This window comes from Molothrus aeneus, chromosome 31, assembly GCF_037042795.1.
Source record: "Molothrus aeneus isolate 106 chromosome 31, BPBGC_Maene_1.0, whole genome shotgun sequence".
Lineage (NCBI taxonomy): Eukaryota > Metazoa > Chordata > Aves > Passeriformes > Icteridae > Molothrus > Molothrus aeneus.
In genome coordinates, this window is record NC_089676.1 from 1,697,095 (window position 1) to 1,716,767 (window position 19,673).

Sequence of the window (19,673 nt, forward strand, 5' to 3'; positions counted from 1 at the left end):
GGCGGCGCCATGGCGGGAGCGGAGCGGGGGCAGCCCCGGGGACAGCGGGGACAGCCCCGGGGCCAGCGCTGGGGACCGCCCGGGGCGGGGCTGCGGCTGCTGCTGCTGCTGGGGGGGCTCGGTGAGTGCGGGGGGGGTCGGGGGCTCCGGGAACCGGGGGGGACCGGGGGGGACCGGGGGGAGGAGCGGGAATTGGGGAGGGGGCTCGGGAACTGGTGGGGGGGGGGGGCAGGGAACCGGAGGGACCGGGTGGGGGGGGCGGGAAATTGGGGAGGGGAGGGGAGGGGGGGGGAAAAGCGGAGGAGGGGCGGGAATTGGGGAGGGGGCTTGGAGAAGCGGGAGTGGGAGGGGAACGGGAATTGGGGAAGGGGGGAAGGGGAACCGGAGGGAGGGCGGGAAATTGGGGAGGGGGCTCCGGGAACCGGGGGGGGCTCAGGAAACGCAGGGTCGTTAAGGGAAGGGCTCGGTGGGTACCGGAGAAGGCTCGGGAAAGGGGAGGGGGATCGTTAACGGGAGCACGTGGGGGGCAAGATCGGTACCGGGGGAGGGGTCTGGGGTCACTCCGGGTGGGGTCAGGACCGGGCCGGGGTCACCGCAGGGGTCATGGACCCGGTGAGGGTTTGGGGGGCACCCGAGCCGGTCCCGGTACCGGAGAGGCCATGGGGACCCCCCCGTGCGGTGCCGGTACCGGGGGGGCGCTCGGTGTTTGTGCCCCCGGTTCGGGGTCACCGGGAGCGGCAGCGGCGGCCCCGGGACCCCCCCCGAGCCCCGGGAATTCCGGAGCGGAGGCACCGGGAGCGGGGGTGGGGGCGGGGGTGGCCTTCCTGTCCCCTCCATTGTGTTCGACAGGCCCGGGATTAACCCGATCCCGCCTGGGCTGGACCCGGCCCCAGTCGGGACTAACCCGATCCCGGTTTATTCGGACCCAAAATGAGTCGGGATCAACCCAATTCTGGTTTATTCAGACTCAAAATCAGTCGGGATTAACCCCATCCCAAATTATTTGAACTGAAACAGGTCGGGATTAACCCGATCCCGCTTTATTTAGACCTAAACCGGGTCGGGACTAACCCGAGCCCGGTTTATTTAGACCCAAAATGGATCGGGATTAACCCAATCCCGGTTTATTTAGCTCCAGACTGGGTTGGGATGAGCCCGATCCCAAATATGGTCCCGGTTCAGGTTGGGATTTTCCTAATCCTGCCTGGTTTAGACCCAAACCAGGTCGGGATTTACCCAATCCCTGCAGATTTAAACTCGGTCCTGGCAGGCCCCGACTCCGGGTTGATCCCAGACTCCCACGGGATGTTCCCATCCTTTGTTTATTCCCCAAATCCACCCAAACAGCCCCAAAATCCCATCCCGATTTTTCCCCCTTATATCCCAATTTTTCCCCTAAAAATCCTGATTTTCTCCCCCTAAAAGTCCTGATTTTCCCCTCCGAATCCCCATTTTTCCCCCAAGAAATCCCGATTTTCACCTCCAAATCCCGATTTTCACCCCCAAATCCCAATTTTCACCCCCCAATCCCGATTTCCCTCCCAAATCCCAATTTTTCCCTCCCAAATCTAAATTATTCCCCCCCAAAAGTCCCGATTTCCCCCCCCCGAAATCCCATTTTTTCCCCAAAAAATCCCGATTTTCCCCCCAAAACTCCCGATTTTTCCCCCCCAATCCCGGTTTTCCCGCCCGGGTTTCGCTTGGCAGCGGCCCCGGGGTGCAAAGGTGGCGCGGGCGGGTGGCGGCCGAGGCGTTCCCGGCGACATTCCCGGTGACAATCCCGCTTGGGATGAGTCACCGGAGCCAAACCTGGCACCGGGGGGGGACACGGAGGGGACACGGGGGGGGGACACACGGGGGTTGTGACATTCCCGGCCGGTTTCCTGCGAAACTGGGCAGGAAATGGGCAGAAAATGGGCAGGAACTGGGAAAGAACTGCGGAGAAACTGGGCAGAGACTGAGCAGAAACTGGGCAGAAACGGCAGGAAATGGGCAGAAACTGGGAAAGAACTGGGGAGAAACTGGGCAGGAGCTGGGGAGAAACTGGGAAAGAATGGGGGAGAAACTGGGAAAGAACTGGGCAGAGACTGAGCAGAAACTGGGCAGGAACTGGGCAGAGATGGCAGGAACTGGGAAGAAATGGTAGGAAATGGGCAGAAATTGGGCAGAGACTGAGCAGAAACTGGGAAAGAACTGGGAAGAAATTGGGCAGGAGCTGGGTAGAAACTGGGAAAGAACTGGGGAGAAACTGGGCAGGAACTGGGCAGAGACTGGATAAGAACTGGGCAGGAAATGGGAAGAAACTGGGCAGGAGCTGGGAAAGAGCTGGGCAGAAACTGAACAGAAACTAGGTAGAAAATGGGTAGAAACTGGGTAGAAAATGGGCAGGAACTGGGCAAAAATTGAGTAGAAACTGGGTAAGAACTGGGCAGGAACTGAGAAGAGACTGGGCAGAAAGTGGGGAAGGACTTGGTAGAAACTGGGTGGAAACTGGGCAGAAATGGAGTAGAAACTGGGAAAGAACTGGGGAGAAACTGGGAGAGAACTGAGCAGAAACTGGGAAAGAACTGGGGAGAAACTGGGAAGGAACTGAGCAGAAACTGGGAAGGAACTGAGCAGAAACTGGGAAGGAACTGAGCAGAAACTGGGAAGGAACTGAGCAGAAACTGGGAAGGAACTGAGCAGAAACCGGGCAGGAGCTGGGCAGGGCAGGAGTGGCCGGACGGGATTTTCCGGCTCCCGGTGGTGGCCGTGCCCAGTGACCTCCTGGTGGCCGTGCCCGGGGCTCCCGGTGACCTCGCGGCCCCGGTGACCCTGCCCTGGCTCCTGGTGGCCCTGCTGGGGCTCCGGGTGACGTCCCCTCCCCTCCGGTGTCCCCGCAGCCGCGCTGGCCGCAGCCCAGGTGACCTCGGAGGACCAGGAAGTGCCGGAGAACAAACGTGAGTGACCCCGGGAGTGTCCCCATGGTGTCCCCATGGTGTCCCCGTGGTGTCCCTGCAGTGTCACCGGCCCGGGGATGCACCCGGGGCTGTCCCGAACCCAGGGGTGGGGGCTCCACCCAGGGAGGTTTGGGGGGGTCAGTTTGGGGTCAGCCTGGTTTGGGTGGTCTCAGTTTTGGGCTGATCCCAGTTTTGGGTGGTCCCAGTTGGGGTTGAGCTGGGTTCTGGTTGATCCTGGTCCTGGTTCTGTCTGACCCCAATCCTGGGCCCAGTCCTGGTTCTGTCTGACCCTGATTCTGGTCCTGGTTCTGGTTCTGACCCTGGTTCTGTTCTGACCCCAGTCCCCGTTCTGTTCTGACCCTGGTCCTGGTTCTGATTCCGATTCTGTCCGGTCCCAGTTCTGCCTGGTCCTGGTCCTGGTTCTGTCCTGGTTCTGCCCCCATTCCCGGTTCTGCCCCCATTCCTGTTCCCGGTTCTGCCCCCGTTCCCGGTTCTGCCCCCGTTCCCATTCCCGGTTCTGACCCGTTCCCGGTTCTGCCCCCGTTCCCATTCCCGGTTCTGCCCCCGTTCCCAGTTCTGCCCCCGTTCCCATTCCCGGTTCTGACCCGTTCCCGGTTCTGACCCCGTTCCCATTCCCGGTTCTGCCACTGTTCCCGGTTCTGCCCCTGTTCCCGGTTCTGCCCCCATTCCCATTCCCGGTTCTGCCCCCGTTCCCGGTTCTGCCCCGTTCCCGGTTCTGACCTGTTCCCAGTTCTGCCCCCGTTCCCATTCCCGGTTCTGCCCCCGTTCCCAGTTCTGCCCCTGTTCCCGTTCCCGGTTCTGCCCCGTTCCCGGTTCTGCCCCCATTCCCGTTCCCGGTTCTGCCCCGTTCCCGGTTCTGACCCGTTCCCGTTCCCCAGCCGTGGAGCTGCGCTGCGCCGCGTTCCGCTCCAGCTCGGGCAGCGCCCGCATCGAGTGGAAATTCCAGAGGGGCTCATCCCTGACACTGATCTACTACGGGGGGGAGCTCACAGGTACGGGGACAGCGGGGACACTGCGGGACACTGGGGACACTGGGAGACAGCGGGGACACTGGGGACAGTGGGGACATTGGGGGGCACTGGAGACACTGGGACATTGGGGTCATCAGGGACACTGGGGACAGCGGGGACATTGAGGACAGTGGGGACAGCAGGGGATATTGGGGACACTGGGGGATATTGGGGGACATTGGGCATACTGGGGACACCAGGGACATTGGGCACACTGGGGGGCACTGGGGACATTGGGGACAGCGGGGACATTGGGGACAGCGGGACACTGGGGACATTGGGGGGCCCTGTGGGGACATTTGGGGAGTCCCAAAGCCCATGGGGACATTTGGGGGGTTCTCTGCAGGGACACTGGGGGGGTCCCCAAGCCCGTGGGGCCATCGGGGTGTCCCCGTGGGGCCATGGGGGTGTCCCTGGGGTGTCCCCTCGATGTCCCAGCCCGGTGTCCCCCAGAGCCGTACCGGGACCGTGTCCAGTTCTCGCCCACGTCCATCCGCTTCGCGTCGGTGACGCGGGAGGACAGCGGCAAGTACATCTGCGAGGTGGTGGGGGATGGCAGCCACATCGCCAAGTCCGAGGTCAACCTCATCGTCCAGGGTGAGGCCACCATGTCCCCAGCCCCGGCCTTGTCCCCTGTGCCCAACCCCGGCCTTGTCCCCTGTGCCCAACCCCAGCCTTGTCCCTTGTCCCCAGCCCTGGCCTTGTCCCTTGTCCCCAGCCTTGTCCCCATCCCTGGCCTTGGCCCTGGCCCTGTCCTTGACCTTGTCCCTGGCCATGTCATTGTCACCCATCCCTGGTCCCCGGCCTTGTCCCCATCCCTGTCCTGGTCCCTGGTCTTGTCCCTGTCCCTTTCCCCAGGGTGACTCTGGGCAGTGCTGGTCACTGTCCCTGTCCCATGTCATGGTCACTCCAGGCAGTGCCATCCCTGTCCCTGTCCCCATGGTCACTCTGGGCAGTGTGTCCCTGTGTCACTGTCACTGTCCCTGTGTCACTGTCACTGTGTCACTGTCACTGTCCCTGTCCCCGCAGTGCCCCCGGGGAAGCCCCTGGCCCACGTGCCCAGCTCAGCCACCGTGGGTGCCCGGGCTGTGCCATCACTGTCACTGTCACTGTCCCTGTGTCACTGTCCCTGTCCCCATGGTCACTCTGGGCAGTGTGTCACTGTCCCTGTGTCACTGTCCCCATGTCCCCGCAGTGCCCCCGGGGAAGCCAATGGCCCACGTGCCCAGCTCAGCCACCGTGGGTGCCCGGGCCGTTCTGCGCTGCTCCGAGGCTCAGGGCTCGCCCCCTCCCACCTTCCGCTGGTACAAGGACGGCACCGAGCTGCCCCAGGACCCCAAATCCAGCCCCGCCTTCCGCAACTCCTCCTACAGCCTGGACCCGCGCACGGGGGAGCTGGTCAGTGCTGGGGCCTTCCTGCCCCTCTCCCTCTCACCTTTTCCTGCCCTTTTCTCTCTTTTCCTCCCCTTTTCCTGCCCCTTTCCCTGTTTTCCACTCTTTCCCCCTTTTCCTGTTTTCCTCCCATTTTCTCCCTTTTCCTGCCCCGCTTTCCCCTTCATTTCCTCCCCCGTTTTTTCCCCGTTTTTTCCCCATTTTTTCCCCATTTCCCTGACCCCTGCCCCATTGCAGGTCTTTGAGCCCGTGGGGGGCTGGGACACGGGCGATTATCACTGTGAGGCCTCCAACAACGTGGGCAGCCCCCAGAAATCCGACGTCTTCCGCATGGAGGCCAGTAAGGAGCGATCCCAATTCCAATCCCAATCCCGATCCCTATCCTGATCCCTTTCCTGATTCCCATTCCCCAATCCCAATCCCGATCCCAGTCCTGATCCCAATCTTGACCCCCATCCCCTCCTAATCCCAGTCCCTATCCCCATCCCAATCCCGATCCCAATCCTGATCCCATCCCGATCCCTATCCTGATCCCAATCTTGATCCCCAATCCCAATCCCAATCTTGATCCCCAATCCTGATCCCAATCCTGATCCCAATCCTGATCCCATCCCGATCCCTATCCTGATCCCAATCCTGATCCTGATCCCTATCCTGATCCCAATCTTGATCCCCATCCCCTCCCAATCCCAGTCCCGATCCCTTCCCCATCCCAGTCCCCATCCCAATCCTATTCCCGATCCCAATCCCCATTCTGATCCCAGTCCCCCAGTCCTGTGGGATCCCCCTGATCCTGTTGGATCCCTCCTGATCCCATTGAATCCCCCCAATCCCATGTAGTCTCCCTGATCCTCTGGGATCTCCCCAATCCCATGGGATCCCCTGGATCCCTCCTGATCCCCACAAACCCGTTGGATCCCAATGGATCCCCTGAACCCATTGGATCGCCCAAATCTCGTTGGATCCCCCCAATCCCGTTGGATCCCCCCAACCCCCCCAAGCTGTGGGGTCTCCCCAATCCCGTGGGATGCCCCCGATCCCATGGGATCCCCGGGATCCCCCGCTCCCCTCCGGGTGTCCCGCAGGCGAGGTGAACGTGGGCGGCATCGTGGCCGCCGTGGTCCTGCTGCTCCTGGTCCTGGGCCTCGCTGCCTTCGGGGTCTGGTTCGCCCACAGGCGCGGCTACTTCAGCAGTGAGAGACTGGGAGGGACTGGGAATGAACTGGGAGGGAATGGGAATGGAATGGGAGGGACTGGGAGGGACTGGGAGGGACTCGGAATGGACTGGGAGGGACTGGGATGGGATGGAAATAGGACTGGGAGGGACTGGGAATGAACTGGGAGGGAATGGGATGGACTGGGATGGGAATAATAGGACTGGGAGGGACTGGGAGCAACTGGGAGGGAATGGGAATGGAATGGGAGGGACTGGGAGGGAGTGGGAGGGAGTCGGAATGGACTGGGAGGGACTGGGAGGGACTGGGATGGGATGGAAATAGGACTGGGAGGGACTGGGAATGAACTGGGAGGGAATGGGATGGACTGGGATGGGAATAATAGGACTGGGAGGGACTGGGATGAGATGGGAATGGATTGGGAATAGCACTGGGAATGAACTGGGATGGACTGGGAATGGTCTGGGGTGGACTGGGAGGGAATGGGACGGACTGAGATGGGACTGGGAGGAACTGGGATGGGACTGGGAGGGACTGGGAATGGCCCTGTGTCCCTGGGGATGTCCCCGTGTCCGTCCCCATGTCCCAGTAATGTCCCCGCTGTGTCCCCCTCCCCTTCCTGATCCCCATTTTTTCCCTTTTTTCCAGAAAAAACAGAGTGAGTGACACCAGAGCCACCTCCTCCTCCTCCTGGGTGACCCCACCCCCCCCAGTGTCACCTCGGTGTCACCTTGGTGTCCCCCCGTCCCTGGGGTTTCCCCTGGTAGGGACAGAGGGGACACGGGGGCGGGTGGCACATCCCAAAATCCCGATTTTCCCGCAGCGCCGGCGGGAAGAAGGTGATTTACAGCCAGCCCTCGCGGCGCAGCGAGGTGAGCACAGGGGACACCGCGGGGACACCACGGGGACCTGCCACCACCTCGGTGGGGACACCCCAGTGGCAGGGGGGACACCCTGGTGTCCTCAGTGTCCCTTGGCAGGAGGGTCCAGGGGGGGTGGTGGGAGGGGACGGTGTCACCTGTGATGTCCCCAGTGATGTTCCCATGTCCCCAGTGATGTCCCCATTGATGTCACCATGTCCTCATGGATGTCACCATGTCCCCATTGGTGTCCCCATTGATGTTCCCATGTCCCCATTGATGTCACCATGTCCTCATGGATGTCACCATGTCCCCATTGGTGTCCCCATTGCTGTTCCCATGTCCCCATTGATGTCACCATGTCCCCAGTGATGTCCCCATTGCTGTTCCCATGTCCCCAGTGATGTCACCGTGTCCCTATTAATGTCCCCAGTGTCCCTGGGGATCGTGGTGGAGGGAGGGGGCTCACGGGGCTCCCTGTCCCCACTGATGTCCCCACTGATGTCCCCATTAGTGTCCCCATTGATGTCCCAGTTGTCCCCATTGATGTCCCTGTCATTGTCCCCAAGAATGTCCTTGTCAGTGCCCCATCCCTGTCCCCATCCCTGTCCCCATCAATGTCCCCACTGATGTCCCCATCAATGTCCCCATGGCTGTCCCCATGTCCCCATCCCTGTCCCCGTGTCCCCATCCCTGTCCCCATCAATGTCCCCATGGCTGTCCCCGTGTCCCCGCAGGGCGAGTTCAAGCAAACCTCCTCGTTCCTGGTGTGAAGTCGTCCCCGCCACCCCCCGGACACTTTTTCCCAATTCCCGGAATTCCGCGGGATTTGGGGAATTCCGCAAGATTTTAGGAGATCCACGGGATTTTGGGAATTCTGCGGGATTTTGGAAATTCTGCAGGATTTTGGGAATTCCAGCAGGATTTTCAGAATTCTGTGGGGTTTTAGGAGATCCACGGGATTTTGGGGAATTCCCACGGGATTTTTGGAATTCTGCAGGATTTGGGGAATTTCCTGTGGGATTGAGGAATTTCCTGTGGGATCTGGGAATTCCCGCAGGATTTTTGGGAATTCCCGCAGGATTTGGGGAATTTGGTGGAATTTTAGGAGTTCCATGGAATTTCGGGAACCCTGTGGGATTTTAGGAATTCCCGCAGGATTTTTTGGGAATTCCCGCAGGATTTTTGGGAATTCCCGCGGGATTTTCGCCGCGGTTTTTTTAGAGCCTCTCCGGTGCCTTCGCCGCCGCTGCCTCTGGAACTTGGGGGTCCCCGTGTCCCCTTTGTCCCCTCTTTGTGTCCCCCGCATTGTCCCCTCTTGTCCCCCCCATTGTCCCCTCCCATTCTCCCCTTGTCCCCCTTTTTGTCCCCTCCCCTCGTTCCCCCTTTTTGTCCCCCCCTCCATTGTCCCTCCCTGTCCCCTCTCTGTCCCCGGGGGGGCTCTGGGAGGGGACAGGGCTGGTGCCACCACCTGGGGACAGCGCCAGTGTCCCACTGGTCCCAGTGGCCCCCCTGAACTGGGAGTGTGCAGGGGGGGGGTACTGGAAATAAACCTGTGTCCTTTACCTGGCCTGGTGACACCAGGGGGGGACAATGGGGACATTGGGGGTCTCGGGGGACACTGGGGGCACAATGGGGGGGGACAGTGGGGGGACATTGGGGGTCTCAGGGGACATTAGTGGGGGGACACTGGGGACATTGTGGGGACATTGAGGGGACCCTGGGGACATTGGGAGGTCTCTGGGGACATTGGGGGGACGCTGGGGACATTGAGGGGGACACTGGGGGTGTCTCCGGGGACAGTGAGGGGACATTCTGGGGACATTGGGTGGGTCCCTGGTGACATTGGGGGACCCTTTGGGGGGGGCATTTGGGACCCCTGGGGACATTGGGGGGGTCCCTGGGGGCTGAGGTGACATTGGGGGTCACAGTGGGGACATCGGGGGGGTCCCTGGGGGGTCACAGTGGGGACATTGGGGTCACAGTGAGGACATTGGGGGTCACAGTGGGGACATTGGGGAACCCCTGGGGACATTGGGGAACCCCTGGGGACATTGCGGGGGGGTCCCTGGGGCTGAGGGGACATCGGGGACACCGTGGGGACACTGGGGACACCCCCCACCATCGACGTCACCTTTATTGAACTCCTGCCCCTCCCCCCCCGCCCCCAAACCGAGCTCGGGCCCCCCCCCCCGGGGGGGGAGGGGCGGTTTTGGAGGGGGGGGGTCCCGCTCCTTCCTCATTACCGACACCTTTAATTAGTGGCACTAATTGCCCCGGTGCGGGGGGGGCCGCGTTAATTGCGGGGTCTACGTTAAGCAGCAGCGACGGGCGGGGGGGGAGGGGACACGGTGGCCGATTATCGGTGACACCCCCGGGGGGACCCCCCCGACACTGCCCGGAACCGGGGGGGGGCGGGGGGGGGGAACAGGGAGGGGCTCCAGCGCTTGGGGGGGGGCGGGGGGGGGCTCCTGCCTCAGTTTCCCCTGGCGGGGGGGGAGCAGCGGCGTCCTGGGGGCTGGTGGCACCTCAGGGGTTGGTGACACTCCAGGGGTTGGTGACACCTCCAGACATGGTGGCACCTCCAGGGGTTGGTGACACTCCAGGGCTGGTGTCACCTCCAGACATGGTGGCACCTCCAGGGGGTGGTGGCATCTCCAGGGCTTGGTGGCACTTTGGGGCACCAGGGACTGGTGCCACCTCTGGGGACTGGTGCCATCGTAGGGCTCGTGGCACCTCCAGGGCTTGGTTGGTGGCACTTTGGGACTGGTGGCATTTCCAGAGGTTGGTGGCACCTCCAGGGGCTGGTGACACTCCAGAGGTTGTGGCACCTCCACGGGTTGGTGACACTTCAGAGCTGGTGGCACTTCCAGGGGCTGGTGACACTCCAGGGGTTGTGGCACCTCCAGGGGTTGGTGACACCTCCAGATGGTGGCACTTCCAGGCATTGGTGGCACCTCCAGACACTGGTGGAGTCTTGGCTGGTGGCTCTTCTGGGCGTTGGTGACACTTTGGCGCTGGTGGCACCTCGGGGCTGGTGGCACTTCCAGATGCTGGTGACACCTCCAGAGCTTAGTGACACGTCCAGGTATTGGTGGCATTCCCAGGTGTTGGTGACACTTTGGGGCTGGTGGTGCCTTCAGGACCTGGTGGCACCTCCAGGCATTGGTGGCACCTGCAGATGTTGATAACAATTCCAGGCATTGGTAGGATTTTGGGGCTCGTGTCACCTCCAGGTCTTGGTGTCACCTCCAGATGTTGGTGTCACCTCAGGGCTGGTGACACCACCAGGGCTGGTGACATCCCAGCACCAGTGACACTTGGGGACTGGTGGCTTCTTCAGACGCTGATATCCCCTTGGGGTTGATGCCACCTCCAGGGGCTGGTGACACTTTGAGGCTGGTGACACCTCCAGGGGTTGGTGTCCCATTGAAAGTGGTGAAAACTCCAAACTTGGCAACACTTCCAGACTTGGTGACACTCTGAGGCTGGTGGCACCTCCAGGCATTGGTGACACCTCCAGTTGCTGGTGTCCCTTTGGGGCTGGTGGCACCTCCAGGGCTGGTGACACCTCCAGATGTTTGTGTCCCCTTGAATCTGGTGACACCCCCAGATGTTGATGTCCCTTTGGGGCTGGTGACCCCTTGAATCCGGTGACACCTCCAGATGTTGGTGTCCCCTTGAATCTGGTGACACCCCCAGGTGTTGCTGTCCCTTTGGGGCTGGTGACACCTCCAGCACTGGTGACACCCCCAGGTGTTGGTGTCCTTTTGGGGCTGGTGACACCCCCAGGTGTTGGTGTCCTTTTGGGGCTGGTGACACCCCCAGATGTTGATGTCCCTTTGGGGCTGGTGACACCTCCAGCACTGGTGACACCCCCAGGTGTTGGTGTCCCCTTGAATCTGGTGACACCCCCAGGTGTTGGTGTCCCTTTGGGGCTGGTGACACCTCCAGCACTGGTGACACCCCCAGGTGTTGGTGTCCCCTTGAATCTGGTGACACCCCCAGGTGTTGGTGTCCCTTTGGGGCTGGTGACACCTCCAGCACTGGTGACACCCCCAGGTGTTGGTGTCCTTTTGGGGCTGGTGACACCCCCAGATGTTGATGTCCCTTTGGGGCTGGTGACACCTCCAGCACTGGTGACACCCCCAGGTGTTGGTGTCCCCTTGAATCTGGTGACACCCCCAGGTGTTGGTGTCCCTTTGGGGCTGGTGACACCTCCAGCACTGGTGACACCCCCAGGTGTTGGTGTCCCCTTGAATCTGGTGACACCCCCAGGTGTTGGTGTCCCTTTGGGGCTGGTGACACCTCCAGCACTGGTGACACCCCCAGGTGTTGGTGTCCCCTTGAATCTGGTGACACCCCCAGGTGTTGGTGTCCTTTTGGGGCTGGTGACACCTCCAGCACTGGTGACACCCCCAGGTGTTGGTGTCCTTTTGGGGCTGGTGACACCCCCAGATGTTGATGTCCCTTTGGGGCTGGTGACACCTCCAGCACTGGTGACACCCCCAGGTGTTGGTGTCCTTTTGGGGCTGGTGACACCCCCAGATGCTGGCACCCCCCTGCCCCTGGCGACCCCTCCACCATCCGCCACCACCCCTTTGCTCCACCACCACCACCACCCCCTCGCTCCGCTGCCGCCCCTGGCCCCGGCGCCGATGTCACCTCCGTGTCCCCCCATCTCAGACGTTGCTGATGCGGACGCTGAGCGGGGCCCCCTCCCCGTCCCGCTCCGCCTCCCGCAGCGACTCCTCCAGCTTGACCTTCTCGGGGTCCCCGAACCGCACGGCCTCGTGGTGACAGCAGGGCGCCGCCACCTTCACCACGCGGTCGAAGAGGCTGAAGTCGGCCACGTACTTGCCGCTGGCCGACAGCGAGATGGCTGGCGTGAACTCGTAGCCCCACAGGATCTCCTCGGGCAGGTAGGACGTGCGCACCTGGCACGTGGCGCTGGTGGACTCCACGGTGCCGCTCAGGATGACCACCAGCTCGAAGTCGCCGTCCCCCGAGCGCAGGGACACGTCCCGCAGCGGGCTGGCCTCGTCCACCACGTGGTAGAAGGTCAGCGGCAGGATGAGGAAGGGGCTGTCCGAGGACGTGTCCACCTGGAAGTCCACGTTGAGCTGGTTGAGCCGGACGCTCTCGCCCTCCTTGGTCAGGTGGGTCTGCAGCAGCTTGCCGGTGACCTGGCAGCCGATCAGGAGGCTCTTCCTCATGTTGGCCACGCGGATCATCAGGCAGGTCTTGCCGTCGTGCTGCGCCACCACGGCGTTCTGGCTGAACTTGATGGTCTCGGCGCGCTTCTTGGGCCGCGCGATCTTGGCCAGGAAGGTGCCGGTGATGAAGATCTCCAGGATGGTGGTGAGCACCAGCTGGGTGATGAGCAGCACGATGGCCAGCGGGCACTCCTCGCTGATGTAGCGGAAGCCGTAGCCGATGGTGGTCTGCGACTCGAGGGAGAAGAGGAAGGCTCCGGTCAGCGTGTGCACCTGCATCACGCACGGCGTGTGGTTGGCGGGCGGCTCGAACTCCAGCAGGTCGCCGTGCGCCGCCGCCACCAGGTACCACACCACGCCGAAGGCGAACCAGGTGCCGGCGAAGGTGGCGGAGAAGAGCAGGAGCTTGTAGCGCCACTGGAGGTCGATGAAGGTGGTCCACAGGTCCTTGAGGTACAGGAAGCGCTTGTCCGAGATGTGCTCCATGCGCACGTTGCTGCGGCCGTCCTTGGTCAGCACGCGGCGCCGCCGCAGCCCCGGCCCCATCAGAGGGCGGCTGTCGGTCTGCGTGGTCTGGCTGTAGTACACCTTGGTGGAGGACGTCATCTGCGGGACAGGGGACAGGTGAGGGGCGGGGACAGGTGGGGGACAGGGGAGGGACAGGTGAGGGACAGGTAGAGGAGATCATCTGTGGGGACAGGGGAGGGACAGGAAGAGGAGATCATCTTTGGGCACACAGGGACAGGAGAGGGACAGGTGGAAAATATCATCTGTGGGGACACGGGGACAGGTGAGGGACAGGTGGGAGACACGTGCGGGACAGGTCAGGGACAGGTGGGGGACAGGTAGGGGATAGGTGGGGGAAAAATGGAGGAGATCATCTATGGGAACATGTAAGGGACAGGTAGAGAATGTCATCTGCGGGGACAGGGGACAGGGGAGGGACAGGTGAGGGCCAGGTGAGGGCCAAGTAGAGAGGGGCACTTGCAGAGGACAGAGGGACAGGTAAGGGACAGGTGGAGCGGCGATCAAAGGTGACATGGGGGACGTGTGAGGGACAGGTGGAGAACATCTGTGGGGACAGGGGGCCAGGTGAGGGACTGGGGAGGGACAGGTGGAGGACGACATCAGGGGGGAACCGGGGTGATCATCCCTGTAACTGTGTGTCCCCATGTCCCTCTGTCCATCCCCCTGTCCGTCCCTCTGTCCATCCCCCTGTCCATCCCTCTGTCCATCCTCCTGTCCATCCCCCTGTCCCTCCATCCCTCCTTGTGCCTCCCCCCATTCCCAAATCCCTCGGTGTCCCCTCAGTGTCCCCCCCGTGTCCCCCTCTGTCCCCTGGCAGCTCCGGTGGCCATGGAAGTGTCCCAGGCGTCCAGGAGGAAGAGGAAGAGGATGAATGGGAGGCGACAGGGACAAACGGCCGGGGGCAGCGCCAGGCGCCTCCCCGGTGTCCCCGTGTCCCGGTGTCCCCATCCCAAAAAAGGCCCTTTCAGCCCCCGCCAGCCTCTGGCCCCGCCACCGTTTCCGCCGCGGAAGGGGCAGCGTGCCGGGGACACGGGGACACCGGGAGGTGGTGGCACCCTTGGAGCCCGGTGTCCCCGTGGCAGCCAAGGCTGGGGGACACGAGTGGCACTGCCACCGTCCTGGCTGCGCCAGGGAAATATCCTGGGAGGGACGGGGACAGCCAGGACAGAGGGGACATCGGTGTCCCCAAAGAGGGGACAAGGAGCTGCTCCTTCCCAGATGGGCTGTGGGGGTCCCTGGGGCCACCGTGTCCCCTCAGAGCCACTGTGTCCACAGAGCCACCGCGTGTCCCCAAAGCCACACCGTGTCCCCAAGTTCCTGGGGTGCCCAGGGCCTCCCATGTCCCTGAATCACTCTGCGCCCTAAAGGTGCCCCCATGTCCCCAAAACCACCGTCTCCCCACCCCCTGCTTTGGGGGTCTCTGCACACCCCTGCCCCCCTCTTTGGGGCCCTCCCCCCCTCTTTTTATGCTCCTGACCCCCCCCCCTTTCTCCCCCCCACCCCCCATTTTTGGTCTCCCCACCCCCCTGCCCCATTTTTGGGGTCTCCGCCCCCTCGGAGGGCCCCGCGTGCCCCCCGTGTCCCCCGGGCGTGCTCCGGTGGCCGGACACGGTTCGGGACAAGCCGCAGCTTGTTCCCGTTCCCGGTGCCCGCGGCACAACCGGTTACCCATTAACCCCCCCCGACACCCGCCCCGTGCCTCAGTTTCCCCTCGGGGGTGTTCTGGTCACTTTGGGGGTCACCGTAAAGGCCCGGCCCTACATGGAGGGGTGGGGGGTGGTACAGGAGGACTGAGGGGGGGCCCCCAGGGACTCGTCCCCGTTCCTCGCGTCCCGCTGGCACCGGCGGCGCGGGCACCGTTCCCACGGCGCGGCGGTGCCAGGCGTGACCGGGCGCCCCGCCAGCCGCGCCCCCCCTCCCCACAAACTGGGGTGCGGGGCTGCTCCAAACTGGGGTAACTGGGATTGGGGGGGGGGTGAAGGAGCGGCCCCCCAGCCCCGCGGAGGGGTCCCCGAATTGAGGAGGGGGGCGCGGGGTGGGTGCGGGGGGGGTGGAGGGGGGGGTGGCGGTGGCGGGGGGGGGGACAGGGACGGGGACAGGGACAGTGGGGCCATTGTGCGGCCGGAGCCGAGGTTTCAATGGGGCTGGCGGGGGGACAAAGGCGCTTTGACGGAGCCCTCGTTAAGATGCAGAGCCCCGCGCGACACCGCCACCGCCAGCGCGGGGGTCCCGGGGGGCCCGCGACACCGCCAGGGCCACCGAGGGGACACAGGGACCCCCATGGCTGATGGCACTGTCACCGAGGGGGGCACAGGGACCCCCATGGTTAGTGGCACTGTCACCAAGGGGGGCACAGGGACCCTCGTCATTAATGCCACTGTCACTAAGAGGGACACAGGGACCCCCATGGTGACTGCCACTGTCACCAAAGGGGGGCAGTGACACTGCCAGGGCCACTGAGGGGGGCACAGGGGCCCCATGGTTAATGGCACTGTCACCGAGGGGGGCACAGGGACCCCACTGTCACCGAGGGGGGCACAGTGATCCCAATGGCTGATGGCACTGTCACCAAGGGGGGGCCTATGACACTGCCAGGGCCACCGAGAGGGGCACAGGGACCCCCATGGTTACTGGCACTGTCACCGAGGGGGGCACAGGGACCTCCATCGTTACTGGCACTGTCACCACAGGGGTCCCCTGACACTCTCATGGCCACCACGGGGGTCCTGTGGCTCCTCTGTCACTATCACGGCCACCACTGGGGGTCCCAGGGTCCTCTGTCACTGTCAGTGCCACCATGAGGGTCCCAGGTCCCCGCTCTGGCCCTGCTGTGTGACCTGGGGGACCCTTGTCCCCTCCATGTCCCCACTGGGGGTCCCGGGGGTGTCCCCCCTCCCCATGGTGACCACGGGGGTCCTGGGGGTGTCCCCACCACGGCCAGGATGGGGGTCCCAGGTCCTACTCACTGCATTGGGGGGACCCCAAAATAGAGCGTTAGGTCACATCCGGGATAATTCACACCCAGGATAACCCACACCCGGGATAATTCACCTTTGGGATAATTCACACCCAGGATAACTTACACCTGGGATAGTCTACATCCAGGACAATCCAAATTCCAGGATAACCCACAGCTGAGATAACCCACACCGGGCATAACCCACACCTGGGATAACCCACATCCCAGGTTAGCCCACACCTGAGATAATGCAAACCCAGGATTACCCACAGCTGGGATAACCCAAATTCTGGGATAACCCACACCTGGGACACTCAGAATAACCCACACCTGGAACAATTCATACCTGGGATAACTCACACCTGGAATAATGCAAACCCAGGATAATCCACACCTGGGATAACCCAGATTCTGGGATAACCCACACCTGGGACACTCGGAATAACCCACACCTGGGGATAACCAATATCCTGGAATAATGGAATAACTCATAATTGGGATAACCCACACCTGGTTAATGTGGGTTAACCCTGGGATAACCCAAATTCCGGGATAACCCAAATTCCGGGATAACCCAAATTCCGGGATAACCCACAGTTGGGATAACCCACAGCTGGGATAATTCAAATTCTGGGTAACCCACAGCTGGGATAACCAACCCAGGATAACCCACACCCAGGATAACCCACACCCAGGATAATTCACACCTGGGATAACACACACCTGGGACATGGGGACATGGGGATAAAGGGACAGGGAGGGGCCTTGGGGACATCAGACCTGGGGATACATGACACGGGGACATGGGGTGGGGACGTGGGGTACAGGGGACACAGAGACATGGGGACATCGGAATAGAGGGACAGGGGGACATGGGGACATAGGACACGGAGTAAGTGACATGGGGACATGGGATGGGGACACGGAGACACAGGGACATGGGATACAGAGACAGGGCCGTAGGGACAGAGGACATGGGGATATGTGACATGGGGACATGGGGATGTGGGGAACAGGGTGTTGGGGACGTGGGAGAGGGAGACAGGATCTGAGAGTGTGGGGACATGGGGACACAGGGGAATGGGGACACATCGCTGTGAGGCACAGGGACACGGGAATATGGGGACATGGGGATATGGGGACATGAGGACATGGGGACATTGGGATATGGGAGAATATGGGGACATGGGGACAAGGCGATGGGGGAATGGGGCCATGGGGACACTGGGAAATGTGAGAATGGATATCCCATATCCCAGGGACACAGGGACAGGGTGGTACGTGACATGGGGACATGGGGACGCTGGGATATGGGGACATGGGAATATGGGGACATGGGGAAACAGGGACACAGGGATTTGGGAATATGGGGATACAGTGATGCGTGGAACTTGGGGATCCAGGGACACAGGGACAGGGTGGTACGTGACATGGGGACATCAGGACATGGGGATCCAGAGAAATGAGGACATGGCAATGTGGGACACGAGGATTTGGGGACGTGGGCATGAGGGACTTGGCAACACGATGATTTGGGGACCAGCGATGGGTGGACACGGGGACACGGGGACGTGGCCTCACGGTGTCACGGGTGATGGCGACACGGGGATGTGGGGACATCGGGGCTATGGTGCCACCAGGGCGGGGGGGGACAAGGGGTCCCAGGGCTCCCCTCTGCAGCGCCGGTGCCATCCCAGCACCACCGGCCGGTGCCCGCCGCCCTCGGCACCCCCCAGGATGGGACGGGGGACCCCCGGGGACCCCCCCGGGCCGCCCTTACCTTGCTGGGGGGGTCGCGGGTCCCGCCGTGCTCAGCCCGGCCGGCTCCCCATGGGCTTTATGGCTCGGCGGGGCCGCGGCGGCGGGACGGGCACCCCCCCCCCCCCCGCGGAACCGGGGAGGAGCCGCCGGGGGCGGGCCGGGGGTTAATGGGGTGGAAAAGGAGCCGGCCGGCACCGGGTCACGTTACCGGGCACGGGGGGGGACAGGGGGACCCCGCCCGCGGGCACCGGCACCGCCATGAGGGTCCCGGGGGGGTGGGGGCGGGTGCGGGCATTGCGACCGGCAATGGGGGGCCCGGTGGGGGCACCGGGGGGCACGAGGGGGGATGTCCAGGCAGGGACACCGCACCCGGGGGTCGGGCCTTGTGCCCCGGGCACTGGGGGTCCCGGCGGGGACACCGGGGGTCTCTGGAGGGTGCCCCGGGCACCGACACCGGCACTGAGGGTCCCGTTGGGGACACTGGGGGTCTCAAAGGGGTCCCCTGGGCACCGGTGCCTCCAAGGGGGGTCCTGGAGGGTCCGGGCAGGGTCCCGCGGGCACCGGGGAGTGCCTGGGGCTACACCGTGGGTCCGTGGGTGGCTGGTCAGAGCGTCCGTGTGTCCGTGTGTCCGTGGGTGGATGGTCAGAGTGTCCATGGATCAGTGTGTCCGTGTGTCCGTGGGTGGATGGTCAGTGCGTTGATCAGTGTCCGTGTGTCTGTGTTTCCGTGTGTCCATGTGTCCGTGGTTAGCTGGTCAGTGTCCGTGTGTCCGTGGCTGGTCAGTGTGTCCATGTGTCCATGGCTGGTCAGTGTGTCCATGTGTCCGTGTGTCCATGAGTGGATGGTCAGTGTGTCCATGTATCTGTGTGTCCGTGGCTGGTCAGTGTATCCATGTGTCCGTGGCTGGTCAGTGTATCCATGTATCCATGTGTCTGTGTGTCCATGTGTCCGTGTATCCGTGTGTCCATGTGTCTGTGTATCTGTGTGTCCATGGGTGGCTGGTCAGTGAGTCCATGTGTCCGTGTGTCCGTGTATCCGTGTGTCCATGGCTGGTCAGTGTGTCCGTGTGTCCATGTGTCCCTGTGTCCATGTGTCCATGGGTGGCTGGTCAGTGTGTCCGTGTGTCTGTGGCTGGTCAGTGTATCCATGTGTCCGTGTGTCCATGGGTGGCTGGTCAGTGTGTCCGTGTGTCCGTGTGTCCGTGTGTCCGTGTGTCCGTGGCTGGTCAGTGTATCCATGTGTCTGTGTGTCCATGGGTGGCTGGTCAGTGTGTCCGTGTGTCCATGGGTGGCTGGTCAGTGTGTCAGTGTGTCCGTGTGTCCGTGGCTGGTCAGTGCATCCATGTGTCCGTGTGTCCATGGGTGGCTGGTCAGTGTGTCCGTGTGTCCGTGTGTCCGTGGCTGCCCCAGGCCAGGCCCGTCGCGGCCGCTCCGGAGTCACAAAGATCCTTTGTCCACTCGGGGGGGGGGGGGAGGGGCGGGCGAGTGACCTCGGGGCGGGGCTACCGGGGGGCGGGGCCTGTCAAGGGACCCCCTCTGGGCTAATGAGGGGGGGTCTGGGCTAATGAGGGGGGGTTTGGGCTAATAAGGGGGGGCTCTGGGCTAATAAGGGGGGGTTGGGCTAATGAGGGGGGTCTGGGCTAATGAGAGGGGGGGGGTCTGGGTTAATGAGGGGGGGAGGGAGGGGCTGAGCCGGGGAGGGGGCTGGGCTAATGACGGGCACCCCCTGGCTAATTATGGGGGGGGGGACTAATCCGAGGGAGCGAACGGCAGCCCTGGGCTAGCGCAGGGGCGACTGGGCTAATTAATGAG

At 62.9% G+C, this 19,673-nt stretch overlaps 2 protein-coding genes across 2 annotated transcripts; one reads left to right on the forward strand and one right to left on the reverse strand.

Moving 5' to 3' along the window:
• The first annotated feature begins 9 nt into the window (after positions 1–9).
• F11R (F11 receptor) lies at positions 10–8,962 on the forward strand. Its single transcript, XM_066567959.1, has 9 exons — positions 10–121; positions 2,883–2,939; positions 3,839–3,952; positions 4,424–4,567; positions 5,166–5,368; positions 5,600–5,702; positions 6,448–6,555; positions 7,186–7,409; positions 8,135–8,962. The coding sequence occupies exons 1-8, from the start codon at positions 10–12 to the stop codon at positions 7,197–7,199; spliced, it is 855 nt and encodes a 284-aa protein (XP_066424056.1). The 3' UTR covers positions 7,200–7,409; positions 8,135–8,962.
• Positions 8,963–9,632: 670 nt separating this feature from the next.
• KCNJ10 (potassium inwardly rectifying channel subfamily J member 10) lies at positions 9,633–17,981 on the reverse strand. The gene is made up of 2 exons (XM_066568127.1): positions 17,881–17,981; positions 9,633–13,219 (listed from the first exon to the last, which is right to left on the reverse strand). Exon 2 carries the CDS (start codon positions 13,217–13,219, stop codon positions 12,080–12,082), a length of 1,140 nt encoding a protein of 379 aa, XP_066424224.1. The 5' UTR covers positions 17,881–17,981; the 3' UTR covers positions 9,633–12,079.
• Positions 17,982–19,673: the final 1,692 nt, after the last annotated feature.